At 45.6% G+C, this 14,170-nt stretch overlaps 1 protein-coding gene across 1 annotated transcript in view; it reads right to left on the reverse strand.

The window, feature by feature from the left end:
- Window positions 1-658: 658 nt before the first annotated feature.
- Window positions 659-14,170, reverse strand: part of SLC23A2 (solute carrier family 23 member 2) — a 54,560-nt gene continuing 41,048 nt past the window's right edge. Inside the window, exons 9-16 of the mRNA XM_027701563.1 lie at window positions 12,327-12,447; window positions 11,495-11,651; window positions 8,618-8,765; window positions 7,943-8,048; window positions 4,912-5,041; window positions 4,655-4,792; window positions 3,417-3,512; window positions 659-1,064 (exon numbers count right to left, since the gene is read on the reverse strand). Coding sequence (XP_027557364.1) covers window positions 832-1,064; window positions 3,417-3,512; window positions 4,655-4,792; window positions 4,912-5,041; window positions 7,943-8,048; window positions 8,618-8,765; window positions 11,495-11,651; window positions 12,327-12,447 — 1,129 coding nt within the window. The 3' untranslated portion in view covers window positions 659-831. The remainder of the gene's footprint in view (window positions 1,065-3,416; window positions 3,513-4,654; window positions 4,793-4,911; window positions 5,042-7,942; window positions 8,049-8,617; window positions 8,766-11,494; window positions 11,652-12,326; window positions 12,448-14,170) is intronic.

The following is a 14,170-nucleotide window of genomic DNA, read 5'->3' on the forward strand; positions in this document are numbered from 1 at the left end:
ACACTCCAGCCATGTGTCCCTGGGTAGAAATCCTGGACACTGGGATTAGGTGGGGGAATCCCAGGTGGGGGAATCCCAGGTGGGGGAATCCCAGGTGGAAAAAGCAAACGTTCAGAAAACGAGAAATGGTGTGAAAGAAGTGGCTCCTGCAGCATTGAGCCAGCAGAAGTCAGTCCTGGTTTTCATGGGCAAAGTTAGTGCAGAAACTTCCTGTCTTAGCACTGGATGTGCCACTGGAATTGTGGATAATTCAAAATAATACTTTCATGATTTGCCTTTATCAACTGAATCCAGTTTTCAGGGTACTGCAAATATGGAATGTGCAAATCAGGGAGTAAAAAACAAGATCTATGGGGTTTGACATGACTAGAAGTAACTATTTTTCCTTTTTTCTTTTCTTCTCCCCCCCCCCCTTCCCATGGATTCAGATTTCCTGGCATAACCAACATTGCCAGCAATGACTGTGCCAAGTGCCAGCACTGAGGGCTCCAATAAAATCAAAATTTAAGTTAATTAAAGTTTTTCAATAGCACCTACACACTTCCAGGACCTAAACCCATTTAAAATAAACAGACTTAAGTACTACAACTCCCCCAAACCCCTGGAATTTGCCCCAGAGACACCAGACCTGGCTCCCACCACCCACAACAGGAAAAGCCTTTTGTTTTTAATTCTTCTTCTTTTTTTTTTTCATTTTTTTTAAATCCGTCTCAGCTCTGGTTCCAGAATTTAAATGCAGATATACAAAACATATATTTTAATGCTTCTTAATCAGCAAGAAACTGCAAATACATCTTTTACTACAACTAGATAATATAATTTCAGCTAAGGCTATACTGTAGCTTCTGAGTCTTCATCTGAACTCCTGCAGTTACTGCTTTTCCTGAAGCCTTTCCACGTGTATCCCATGAAGGTGGGGCTGATGGGCAGGAAGCTGAAACACCTGTATTTTTTAATGAAGTTCATGCCAAAAGGCAAATCATACGTTTCCATGCCATCCAGGGATTTGCTTCCTTTCCCGATCCCTTTCTTCCATTTCCGTATTCCCCTTTCTTCAGGGCTTCCTAGAAGGCAAAACAAAAGGGAAAAAAAATAAGATATATATTCCTGGATATCTTTATGAGTACATACAAGTAATAAAGCAGAGGTTAAAAGAAGGAAGAAGAGCTCAAGGCTCAGCCACCACGTTAAGCAGAGCTCTGAAAGGATCTTCCAGACTCCTCAGAAAGGCAGGAAGAGGGGAAAAAATACGATATTTAATTTTTTAAGTGGAAGTTGAGGTAAATTTTTCCTCTTGAATGGAACAGGTTTAGATCTTAAAACCAGCTTTCTCTGCCTTCTGAAGACTGTTGTGGGTTGGTTTTGATCAGCTCTTTCGGATGTTTATAGGACAGAGGGCTCAGCCTGGAAAGGATTCCGGGGGTTCCCAGGTGTGGTAGTTTGGCCTAGGCCTTCCTTGGTGACCAGCTTGTAACCAAGGAAGTGCCCAGATTTACCCGGTATTCCCTACAATTTTTACGTAAACTGGGGTATAAGAAGAAGGGAGGAAAGGCCTTGGCTCTCTTTCCTTCCGGCAGCTTTGGAGGTGCAGATCTCCCTGTGTTGAGTCTGTCGGGTTGGGGAGTGAGGCCTGGTGAGGCCTTGTCGACCTTGGGAGGCGGAGGCTGCCGGCAGTCGCTCCAACGTGACTCTCCGTTGTCCCAGGGAGAGTAGTAAGATATTCTCTGCTAATTCTTTTAGTTGATAGACCTTGGGCTACTGATTGGGATAATATATATATATATTATTTTGGTTTTTGTTCTTCCCTTCCCCTTTCCCTTTTCCCTGTGAAATTATATATATATTTCAACTGTATATAACTGTAAATATAAGTGTAAATATATTTATATACATTACTTTGTCTCTCTCTCGTTTTCGGTTCTTTTGGGTTTTTTCCCCTCTTCTCCCTTGGTTTAGGGTGGGGGGGGAACACTCCTTGTGGTAAGGTTTGGAGACTTGGCAGGGAGCCAGCTCCAAACCATAACACCAGGCAAAGCCAGGCCTGCAGGTGTGAGGAGGGAACAGCAAAAGCAGGGATGTGTCCCTGTTTCCCTGCCTCCCTGGAATGCTGGGACTGCAGAAAGGCAGCTGCTGCTCGGGTGTAGCGGTTTGAACCAGGTTTTCCCCCTGAAGCTAAGAAAGTGGTAACCCCCAGGGGGTGGTGACCCTTGGGGTTTGACCCAATCAGCACTCCTGCCAAATATAAACATATCACTGGACCGGAAAAGAAGGTTGTACTTGTTGTTCGAGAAGAAGTGGCCATGCTGTAAGCCACGAGGAAGGGGCTCGAAGCCCCTCTGGGGGACCTTGGCCCCCCAGCCCCCAGCTGGGGTCATAGAAACTCGGAAACAGTGTTAGACTGGACTGAGGTCTGTGACTCGAGAAGCTGAAGGAGTTTTCTCCATCGTGAGTGGGCAGACGGAGCAGTAGCAGAGACAGCACCGTCCGAGAGCAGTGGTAAAGAGCCAACAGAGAAGAACCCAAGCAGCAGCAGAAGCCGGCATGCAGCCGAGGCAGACACTGAGTTGTCTGAAGAAAAGGAAAGCAGCAGCAGAAAGAGAACCAAGCCACTGCAGAGAGAGAGTTTCGGGGGTAAGAACTGAACAACCAAAAATTCCCCCAAACTCCTTTGAGACCCCTCCTAGGAGGAGGGAGATGGAAGAGCCTCAGGGTGCTACAGCACTGCTGAGAGAGGAGCTAAGAAGCTCAGGCCTCCTGAGAGCTGAGCCAGGATGGCCGATGGAATGTGGAGGGGATGACCTTGGGCTTCCCTCCCGCTGCAGCTACAAGGAAGCCAGCAGCCATCTTGAGTCAGAGCATGGGAGCTCTGCAAAGGGGCCTGAGTCCCCTGAAGATAAGGACTGTCACCAAGACCCCTGTGCTTCCTGATAGGACCGTGGTGATGCGTCCTTTGTCCTGGGAAACGCAGCCCACGGAAAGACCCTTCGTTTGAAGACGGAGGACTGAGGGGTTTGGAGACCCCCTCGTGTGCATTGGTAAAGATCCAGCTGCAACTGCTGCATGGAAGAGAAGAAGAGACACTGCTGCCCTAGAGAGACTTGCTGCTCAAAGAGAGAAAGGGGTCTTTTTCTTCTTCCCTCCTGGACTTTTATTTGGAGGGGAGAAGAGATTTGGCCCATTGTAAATATTGTATGTCATGGTAGAGATAGAGTTAAGATTGTATGTAATGTATTATACTATTTATTTATGTGTACAGTCACTGTAATATATTCCTTTTCCCCCATTTTGAGTCTTGTGTGGTGCCTGGAAAACCCATCTCACACTGAGTTGAGATGTGGGAGGGGGGCTAAGAATCAGGAATTGGATTTTGGGCTCTAAAACCATGACATCAGGATAAGGACAGGCCCAGTGCTGACCTGGGATGGTGTTGTCCAGGATGAAGGCGACGCAGCCCCCGACGAACATGGCTGTGGTGAGCAGGACGTTCAGCACCTGATCAATCCCTGCTATTCCTGCAAAAAACAGGCACAAACACTGACCTTCTGGCATTTTTATCACGCATATACACATCCTGCCAAGTTCAGTGAGGGATTTGTTCAAACAGGACTCTGGAAAACGTGTGGGAATTAATGCAGAAGAACCTTCACCTAACACAGCCCCCCATGGGACATTCTGCCCCAAAATGTAACTCCATGAACTTTCAGCTGCTCATAAAAATGTCACAAAGCACCATTTGAGAGTCTACTGCAGACACAGCTAATTTAAACTACTGATTTTTTTATATATATATATGTTTTTATTATTAGAAAACTATAAAATGGAAAAGAGAAACGTCCAAAATGTAAAAGGGTGTGGGATTGAAGTAACTCTTTTTATAAATCTTTACTTTTTAAAAGGGCAAGAAAACATCAGTTCATGGCAGAACATTCTATTAGTGTGTGATCACCCACCTCTGCCTGGACTATCTGCTTTGTGAACCACTTAAAGTAGGACAGATATGCCCTTAAATCTGGGTCTGAAGCGACAGCTAAATACTGTCAGTTAATATTTCCTTTAAAAACACCCCAAACCAGTGAAATATTCCTTAGAGAGCCCACCTCTGATGACACAGGATGTCATGATCACTGCTGAGAGGGGAATACTAAACCAGAAAACCTTCCCCATGGATTTCCCAAAGCTACAATTTGATTAACAGCCTGGAGTTCATTAAAATTAAAGTTCCCATTCAGAACATGTATCTGCAGTGACAAAAAAATTCACCCCCCCCCAAAAAAATCCCTCCCTCCCAAACTGTTCCTTGGTGTTTCCCCTTAAGTCTTTTAACATCATTTACATCTCAGATTCACCCTTTTTGTCTTTTTTCCTGGTATTTGCCCCCTTTCATTCCTCTATGGAGTACCAAGAAAAAGCAGGAAAACTTCAGCTGTATCCCACTGAAACATTTAATTCAGGTCTCAACATCCCAATTAATTCTCCTCAGAGAATATATATATATACACACACATATAAAGCTTATCTGTATCTACAGCTTTTATTGTCTCCAAATACTTTGGTTTTTCTCTTACTGACCTTTCCATTCCTTTGTACCTGTTTGTACTTCCCATGTGAGTAGAAGGGAAAAGCAGGTTTTGTGTGGGGGAGCAGGAACACGTACCTGTGACCAGGGGGTTCTGTTTGAGATAACTTGGGAGGACAAGCCCGAAGAAAATGGAAAATCCAAGGACAAACAGATTCCGAGAGGAGTTTAAATCAATGAACTGGAGGTTCGACAGACCCACAGCTGTAATCATCCCTACATTAAAAAAAAACCCCAAAGATCAGCTTTTAGATAGACTTTTCCTTCAAAAACAGATAGAAAAATACATATAAACACAGAATTAGAGTGAAAAAGAGGAGTAAAGTCCATATTACCAAAGAGGGTGCAGAAGAGAGCCCCCAGCACGGGGTCGGGCAGGGATGCAAAGAGGGCACTGAACTTCCCAACCATCCCAAGGAGCAGCATGAAGGCAGCTCCATACTGGATCACCCTGCGACTCCCAACCTGCAGGGAAAAAAGGAAAAGACACTGGAAAAAGTCTGCACTTGGTCCAGCTTCACACCTGGAAATTTATTTTGTTATTTTCCTTTCCAATTAAATTTCTCCTCAAGCCTCCTGCGTGTTTTTGTTGGTGGCTCAAAGGCTGCAGAGCCTTTCCAAGTGGCCCAGCTGGGACAGGGCTGTGCTCCAGCCTAACAGAACTTGCTTTAATTTGGGTTTTGTTAACACCAAGTCAGCTTTAAAACCACGTGTAAATGCTACAGCACAACCACCGTGAAACGTGGTGCAGGCCCAGCTACAAGAGAGAAAGCAAGGAGAGAGAGGCCACACCTGGGAGAGATGGGAAATGGAACAAATAAATTCCATGTGTTGCTGCCCTCTGACACAGCAAGATGTGGTTGAGGGGAAAGAGGAGAGGGATTTCCAAGGTTTTGTAAAACCCCTCTGAGGCCAGGCCTGAGTTCACTCCACATGCAAATCAGGGCTGTGCTGGCACTGAAACCAAGGGCCTGCACTTCCTTCCCAGTTTTATTTTAAGCATCCAAACTTCAGGCAGTGTTTGTCTGTGTTGCAGTGGTAGATGATAAACCTGAACAGTTGATATTTTAACACTGTTCCAGTGCCAGAAGAGGTGCCCCAGGGACAAAAAAACCCCTTTTACACTGTAAGGTGGTTTCTGGCAAAGCCCTTTGCAGGTCTCCTGGTACAGAGTATTCAGGTTCAGAGGGAAGGAGATATTAATTTGTTGACCAGGTGTGACTGAGCTAAATGAGTGAAATGAGAAATACAAGACAGAGCAGGCATGAAAAATGGTCTTTCTCTCTCCCCTTTCCTCACTGCTGAGCTCTCAGGTGGGACTGTTCACCTGCAAACAGGAGCTACACCAGCAAATTGGGGAGTTCACTAAATTACAACAGAGTTTAACCTGCACCTTTCTCTATCTTACGAAGACATTTTCCTTAGGGGCACCAATATCTTGCTCTAAAATAAAGTATCACCAATATCTTGCTCTAAAATAAAGTATCACCAATATCTTGCTCTAAAATTATCTTCCTGCATGAAAGAGGCAAATTGTTTAGAGACCCACACGCTGGTGACACTTATTTATGCAAATGCTCAATCACTGCAAGGCAAACAAATTAAGCTCCTCTGGAAAGCTGCTGAAAACACCCTGGGCAGCACTTAGCTCTGCCTGCAGATTTACTCCCAGCACACACACTGAAGGTGATTATTTGGGAGTGCACAAGGTGGGACCTGGTACCTCCAGTTCACCACCACATTATGGCATGAGCTGCCCAGACTTCAGCCCCAACTGATCAGAGTTAATTGATGCTCCTCTCATCAAATAAAACTCACAGACCAGCTCAGAGATTGTGCAGTCTTTACATCCAGCTGGAGCCTGAAATTTAAGTTCTAAGTGTTATTCTATACCAATTTCAAGGAGGGGAAATGCCTTTTGAAATGACAGAATGGGATCACCAGGATGATGCAGCACTAAGGATTTTCCCCTCCCAGATAAACAACAGAATATCCACATGCCAAAAATCTATTTAGGCAGAAATGAAGTTGAAATATTGTTAGGAATTTAGGAATGAGTGTGCAGGCAGGAAAGCCAGAGGAAGCACTGGAGCAGAGCCATCCAGCTGTGCCACTCTGGGTAAGGCACATTCACTCCTCCACCACATGCTCAGAACAGACCAACTGTGGTCAACCCTGCTTCAGCTGCCATCAGACATTCATTTTTTACTGTCCCAAAGCAAAATGCCCACTCATTTCTGTGGGCTGTTAATAGAAAAGTGTTGTTAATTCATATCAACCCCCATGAATAACACCAGAAAGGAAGCACAACAGAATAAACCTTTCTTTAAGGATTTTTCTGACTAAGATTTCTTCTAGGAAATTTCCATCAGCAGCTGAATGGCAACTGGTACAGACAGCAGATGGTGCTGTTAGTGTTATATTTCATCCTAAACCCAAAAGAATAATCCCTTGTGCAGGAAACAAATGGTGGTAGATGATAAACAAATGAGTGGAGATAAATATATAATTTACACTGGATTAGGTCAGAGGGATGAGTTACTGGAAGCACAGAACACACATTTTCCACCTCATGTGCATGAAGGATTTATGGCTTCCATGCAAAATCCACAACAAGATGTACCAATTTACAACATAAATTACTGCTACCAATGTTGCTGGTATTTCTTAACAAGGTTAAATTAACAATATCAAGCAAATCTCTCTGCAGCCCAAGGCCTCCCAGTTCAAGGCACTCATCCAGTCCCACGTGTGAACAAAGGGATTCCTCAATATATTTTGTTGATTGACACCCCCAAAAATACGTAACCCCTTAGTCAGTGCCTTAAAAACAAACATTTAGGGTACATTTAACTCTCAAATTACCTTGACTGCAGCCTCTGTGTCAGTGTAACGTCCTGGTACAGACGTAGATAAAGCCCAAGGACCACAAATTGCACTTTACTGTGTTCAAGTGAGGCATTAAAAACAGTCACTTCCCTACTGATGCCTTCAGAGCCAAGACATCCAAAAAGTACCAATTTCTACATAGTTTAGAGTGTTTATGCCTCACTCAAACCACCCCAGAGCCCTGGAATGCTGCCTTGCTTTTCCAAGGGACAGTTTATTTGGCAGCATCTGCTTTCTGCAGGTTCTAACTGCCTTTTACTCTGAATAAAAAGATCTTTGAGGCCCTGATGTAGAATAATGCATTTCCACCTGAGAACAGCTGGTACAGACAGGCAGGTGGATTCAGAGTGATGTGTGAAGTTTGTCTGCACGAGCAGAATGGTTTCCTGGAAGAGGATCATGCTGTGAAACATGAAGGTAAGGGATACACCTGAGGAGGTGAAGTCAGTCCCTGAGAGCTCAGGGTAAAGCACATACCTTTGTGATGCCCAAGACACCAATGTTAGGGCTGGAAGAGGTGGATCCATTCCCTGTCCCAAATACCCCATCCAGAACACAGGAGAGACCCTCGATAAAAATCCCCCTGTGAACCACAAACAGAAACCAAGAGTCAGTTTGCTGAGCACAGACTCCTCCAGAGGGTGTTTTATGGCTCAGGGTTGCAGGGGGGCTGTCAGGGCATCTGTTCCATTATGGAATTATTGTAATTCATGTTTCCAGCTCCAACAAACCTGGAAAACCCATTTGAGTTCTGTTTTCTGAGTCTTAGATACCCACATTCTTAAACTGAGGAAATTACAACATAATTCAAGTCAAACTTAAGAGCTGCTCTTTATTTCTCCAGCTGCATTTCAGGTGAATTTGACAAACCACCCCAAATTCCAGACCTGATTTAGAATTCTGTCCCTATGGAAACCGTGCTATCAACTTCCACAGACTCCAGCAAGAACAGGACTGGGATTCCAATACTCCATTTGCAACAAAATAATTCTACGTGACAATTGCATCTTGTATTTCAGCTTCTTGGCCCTCGTGTTTGACCAAACTGTAACGTTTCATCTCGGAGCACATTCCTGTCTTATCCCAAGGGGAAAAAAACCATAAAAACCCAAGTAGCTGAAGACACTGCAAACGTTTCTGGTTTGGCCAGACCTGTTTATTGCATGGATGGGTGGAGGAGGAGCACAGGACAGCCGGGCACAGGCGTAGTAGTCCCCGATGGACTCGATGATGCTGGCGACGACGGCGCTGAGCATCCCGATCACCCCGGCAGCAGAGATGGTGGGCAGCCCCCACTGAACTGTGGGGAGAACAACACTGACATCTCCCCTGCCCAAAAACAACTCAGGTATCAAAAAAATACAGCCATTTCACGGAATCAGGGAATTGTCTGGCTTGGAAAGGATCTCTAAGATCATCAAGTTCCACCATTCCCCCAGCACTGCCAAGGCCACCACTGACCCGTGTCCCCAAGTGCCACATCCACAGGGGTGTTAAATCCTTCCTGGGCAGGGGGACTCCACCCCTGCTCAGGGCTGGACAGCCCTTTCCATGAAGGAATTTCCCCAGTATCCAACCCGATCCTCCCCTGGCACAGCTTGAGGCCGTTCCCTCTCCTCCTGTCCCTTGTTCCCTGGGAGCAGAGCCCAACCCCCCCCGGCTCCCCCCTCCTGTCAGGGGGTTGCAGAGCCAGAAGGTCCCCCCTGTGTCTCCTTTTCTCCAGGCTGAGCCCCCCCAGCTCTCTCAGTCACTCCTGGTGTCCCAGCCCCTTCCCCAGCTCCGTTCCCTTCCCTGGACATGCTCCAGCCCCTCAATGTCCTTCTAGTTGTGAGGGACCCAGAACTGCCCCAGGATTCCAGGTGCCTCAGCAGTGCCAGCACAGGGGACAGTCCCTGCCCTGGGCCCATGGCCACACTATTTATCCATCTTTAATGGAAACAACAAGCTCCCTTCACTCAAACACAATCTGGCAAGTCCACGTAGATGAAAGAAGCAAAGGAAAATCCGCCAAACCAACTGCTTTGATCCTGCTTGGAAAAGTCCTAAAGAACCACAAAACCCCACCAAAAAGAATTCCTCCTGTTCAGAAGGCAGGAATTTGAGCTACAGCTTGTGGGAAAACAATTCTGGTCAGCGAGGCAGATGCCACTTAATTATTACTGCTCCAAAAACTCAGCCTTTGGTTACGAGTTTGGGTTATCAAACAGGATGGGCCACAACCAGCTCTGATCACTGCACAAACACCTCCCCGCTCCAAACTTTTGTAGTAGAGAAAATAAGATTAATTTAAGCCTGCAGAAAAGCTTGGCAGGTTTTCCACAGCAATTGCCTCGATGCTTTTATCTCTTTGAAATAGATGAGCCTCTGGCAACAAAAGGAGCCTGAAATCACACAACCGTGAATGAAGTTCACAAATAGGAAAGGTCTAATCACGGTGGAGAAGTTTTCCTCCTCTTCTTTCCCAAAAGCTTCTATTCATCATCATCTGCTTTAGAAGTGGTTTCTTATAAGAACTAATCAGAACCAAAGCATATGGGAAACCACAATGAAGGTGCCTCATGACAATGGAGTGATACTCCTAACAATTTATATTATTTTATTATTACCCCTTAATTTCTGAGCAGCACAAGGCGAACCAGTTGTGTAACTCTATCTCCTGCCATAAAACCAGCCTTTAACAGCTTTAAACTCAGAGATGGCCAATAAAAGAATACAAGTATCCAACTGAAGTGTTTGGTGTTCCCTTGTAAATACTTTGATAAGCAGGGACTGGCATTCTCTGACTTGCCCATCGGCCCAATTCCAACCCCACTCTGGCAAGTCAGGACATTTTTGTCATTAACAGTGGTGCCAATTCAGGGATGGGTGTGTTTGGAGCAGGGAAGTGCAGTAAGCTGGGAAAACCTCCACACAATAGTGATTCTCTAGACAACGACTCAATGACTCCAGTGGCTCTACGGGAGCTGAAATAACGTGACCTTGGCGTTGCATAACACCAACAGCACTGCCAAGGACTGGGCAGCCAGGACTGGGAACCCACGTTTTATGGAGAGTCATAAAATGTTATCAAGAATTGCCCAGATAAACCCTGCAAGTGCCTCCTACAAACTCCAGTGTCAGAAACAAAGCCTTTCTTGGGGGAGACCTTAAGGTATCAATGAAAGGGGAAAACGAGAAAAAACCATCAGCCCCCCTCTGGCTGTTGTTAGATCAGTGTGTGCTGGAATCCTGGAATGGTTTGGATTGGAAGGGACCCCGGAGGTCAACCAGTTCTGTCCCCTGCCATGGGTAGAGACACTTTCCACTAGTGTTCCAGGTTGCTCCAACCTGGCCTTGGACACTTCCAGGAATGGGGCAGCCACAGCTTCTCTGGGAATTCCATCCCAGCCCCTCTCCACCCTCAGAGGGAAGAATTCCTTCCCAACATCCCATCTAGCCCTGCCCTGTGGCAGTGGGAAGTCATTCTCCCTTGTCCTGTCCCTCCATCCCTTGTCCCAAGTCCCTCTCCAGCTCTTGGAGCCCCTTTATGCCCTGGAAGGGGTTCTCAGGTCTTCTCTGGGCAACCTGTGCCAGGGCCTTCCCAAAATCCCATCTTTCCCCACTCCCTGGCATTTAAATCCATTCCAGTGACAGGTTAATCCCAAGTCTTTCAGCTGCCTCTGGGCTGGAGCTGAGGAGGGTCTGAGACCCCCAGTGCTGCTGCTGGGACGGAGCTGGAGCTGCCAGAGATGGGCAAGAACATGGAATGGTTTGGGTGGGAAGGGACCTTGGAGATCATCCAGTGCCACCCCCTGCCATGGGCAGGGACACCTTCCACTAAACCAGGTTGCTCCAACCTGGCCTTGGACAATTCCAGGCACGGCCCATCCACAACTGCTGTTGAAGTTCCTCGGAATTTATCACTGAAACAGCAACACTTTTGAAACAGGAGAACTGACGCTCGCAGGGGTATTATTGGGAAAACGGGGGTATTATTGGGAAAACGGGGGTATTATTGGGAAAACTGCCCCTCAGAGCAGCCCAACTTACAGGGATAGGGGACCTTGAACCAGGGGGCCACCAGCAGCACCCCCCGGCGAGCGTCCGTGCGCGCGTAGAAGCCGTACTTGGAGCTGTCCGGGGGAAACACGTCTGTCACCGTGAAGATGAAGCACAGCAGCCACGAGACCAGAATTGCCAAAATAATCTGGGAGAGAGGAGAAGTCAAGCTGTTAAAACCAACTCTCGGCAGCAAATTATCAACCAGCAGTTCCTGCGTGGAACAAACACTGTCACCCCTGGGTCTGGGTGGGGTTTGAGGTCTGAACAAGCAGCAAATGCTGGAACAGATCCTTTGGGTGCTTCCCCCCCACCGGCCCCCAAGGAAGGTGCTGTTACAAAAGCTCTGGAATTAGAGCAAGTCTCTCCTCTCCTTAACAAATGGGAAAGCCTCCAAGTGGGCACTTTAACAAACTCGGGAATTAGTGTCAGTTTTACCAGAGGAATGAAAAGGAGTCTTTCATGGGGGAACTGAGAACTGCTTTGGTAAAATGAGACGATAACGATTTCACCATCCCTTTTTGGAGGGCTCAGTTTAGGCTTTCCCTGCATCCACAAACATCCCTTCTTCTCTCCCTCTTCCCTTCCCCCCACGATCTTCATCACTCCAACAACCCCCCATCAGACATCAGAATGGGATCTGGCAATGAGAATATTTCCTGTGGCCAAAGAGCCACTTAGTTTCCAATAAATCCATTTAAGCTTTTACCTCACCTTTGTGATCTATTGTATTATTAAGAAAAATCAAAACCGAGATAAAAAACCCCCTGAAACACAAATCAGGGTTTTCTTTGCCAAGTGAAGAACAAGTTCAAGGACTTACAGGGAACATCTTGAAAAGCTGCAGCCTGTATGCTGTCCATCCTTTCTTGGATTTGTAAATGGGTAAGGGGAATTTGACATTTCTGGCATACTGAGAGAACAACAACACTAGGAAAATAGTCCTGAGAAAAAAGGAGGAGGAGGGTGGGACAAAAAAGACATGTCATTAGCACCAATATATTATAAATCCCTCCCAGCATTAACCTGCTCAGGTTCTTCAGACACAAGACATAAATGTACATTTTCAATTTAGCACGAGACAAGGTGTTTTAAGAGAACGTAATTTTAAATAAATTATTATTCCACAAAGGCCAAAACAACACAATTTGGATTCTGAAGTGCTGCGAAAACAGCCAGCACCAAACAGGTAAATGAACTAGGAAAAGGATTTGGGCTGAAGGGAGATTTCCAGCCATTCCTGCTCTGTGCTCCTGCTTCTTTTCCTCCCAAACTCTACCTGTGCTCCAGGTCTGCTGAGTGCAAGGACCAAAATTGCTGAAAACAAGGAAAACTGAAGGCCTGTATACAATAATCTTTAAATCTCAAAATTTGCATAAAACTCAAAAGCACTTGAAAATTTTCTGTGAGGGAAATTATTTCTTCTATTCTTGAGAACCCTTTTCTTTTTTGTATTTGCATCTGAACAGCTGCAAATGAAGCAAAATAGAGCCCAAAAAACCAAGATTTGATGCAATCACATTCACCACTTTTAGATGCTTAATTATTATGCATTTCCCCCCCTCACTGAAACTGCCAAGCTCCTCTTCATGTTAAAAATCCATTTTTACAGCTAAAATAAGCCCCCACTGCAATGTAAAATAAGAAGCCAGGGCACGTTGCTCATTTCTGAAGGAGCCAACCCCAGCTCTGCTCTGAAAAGGCCTCACAAAGACTGAGCTGTCTGAAGAAGCAAAGCTTCCCTGAAATCTGAGATTATGTTTTTATCAGCTGACTTTAAAAAAAAGCAGATTTTCAGCCTCTCTCCCTTCTCTGTCCCAGCTCAGTTCCAGTGTCACACACAAACCAGCTTTATTCTCCCTCAGTCTCCAGAACACAGAGCACAAGGAGGGGCATTTACAGCCCCAGTGTTGAATGAAAGGCACCTTTTCCTTGCAGGAAACACTTTGGCATCTCTCCCAAAGTCCATTATGGAAAGATGGGCTCCCCTCCCCGAGGACAGGTAGCTTTGTATTTTGATTTATTTAGCACAGAGTTGTAAAAACCAGACTACTATTATATTATTGCAATTAACATTACACTGGCTCCATGGCAGAGGGGCTTCCTGCCAGTCTGTAAAATATCCCCAAATCCCTTAAATCCCAAAACTTTTATTCACCAGATAAAAAGCCCAATTCAGGAATAATTTCCCTTTTTACAGGTCATGATGAGATGTGTTTTATGGATTAAATTATTCCATCTTGGCTCCTGCAGAACAAGAGAGGTCAGAAAACTGTTTAGGAAACTGGGAATATTATCCAATAGCACTTGTAGAAGGTCCCAGCTCTCCCACAGGTGATGCTGAAGGAAGGGCTTTTATCTCAGTACAATTTCAAGAGCCACATCTTGTAGAGCTCACAGTCACTTTTGAGAGGCTCTCCACGGCCAGGGAGTTATTTCCAACAACCCACATTTTCGCTCTGCCAGAAGCCAGAAATACTTATTGACTGGGTAATATTTAAATGCTGCTCCTAAATTGATTTGCTTTTTTCCATCTGCAAAATGTCAAGTTGAATTACACGTTTCCATGTCCAACCCCAAGATCATTCATTTCATGGGAGTCCCAACTTGCAGGGAATTTGTTTTACAGGCAAATAAAACGTTCCTTTGGATCAGCTGCTTAACATA

The sequence above is a fragment of the Neopelma chrysocephalum genome, unplaced genomic scaffold, assembly GCF_003984885.1.
Source record: "Neopelma chrysocephalum unplaced genomic scaffold, ASM398488v2 Primary Assembly neopelma1_163, whole genome shotgun sequence".
NCBI lineage: Eukaryota > Metazoa > Chordata > Aves > Passeriformes > Pipridae > Neopelma > Neopelma chrysocephalum.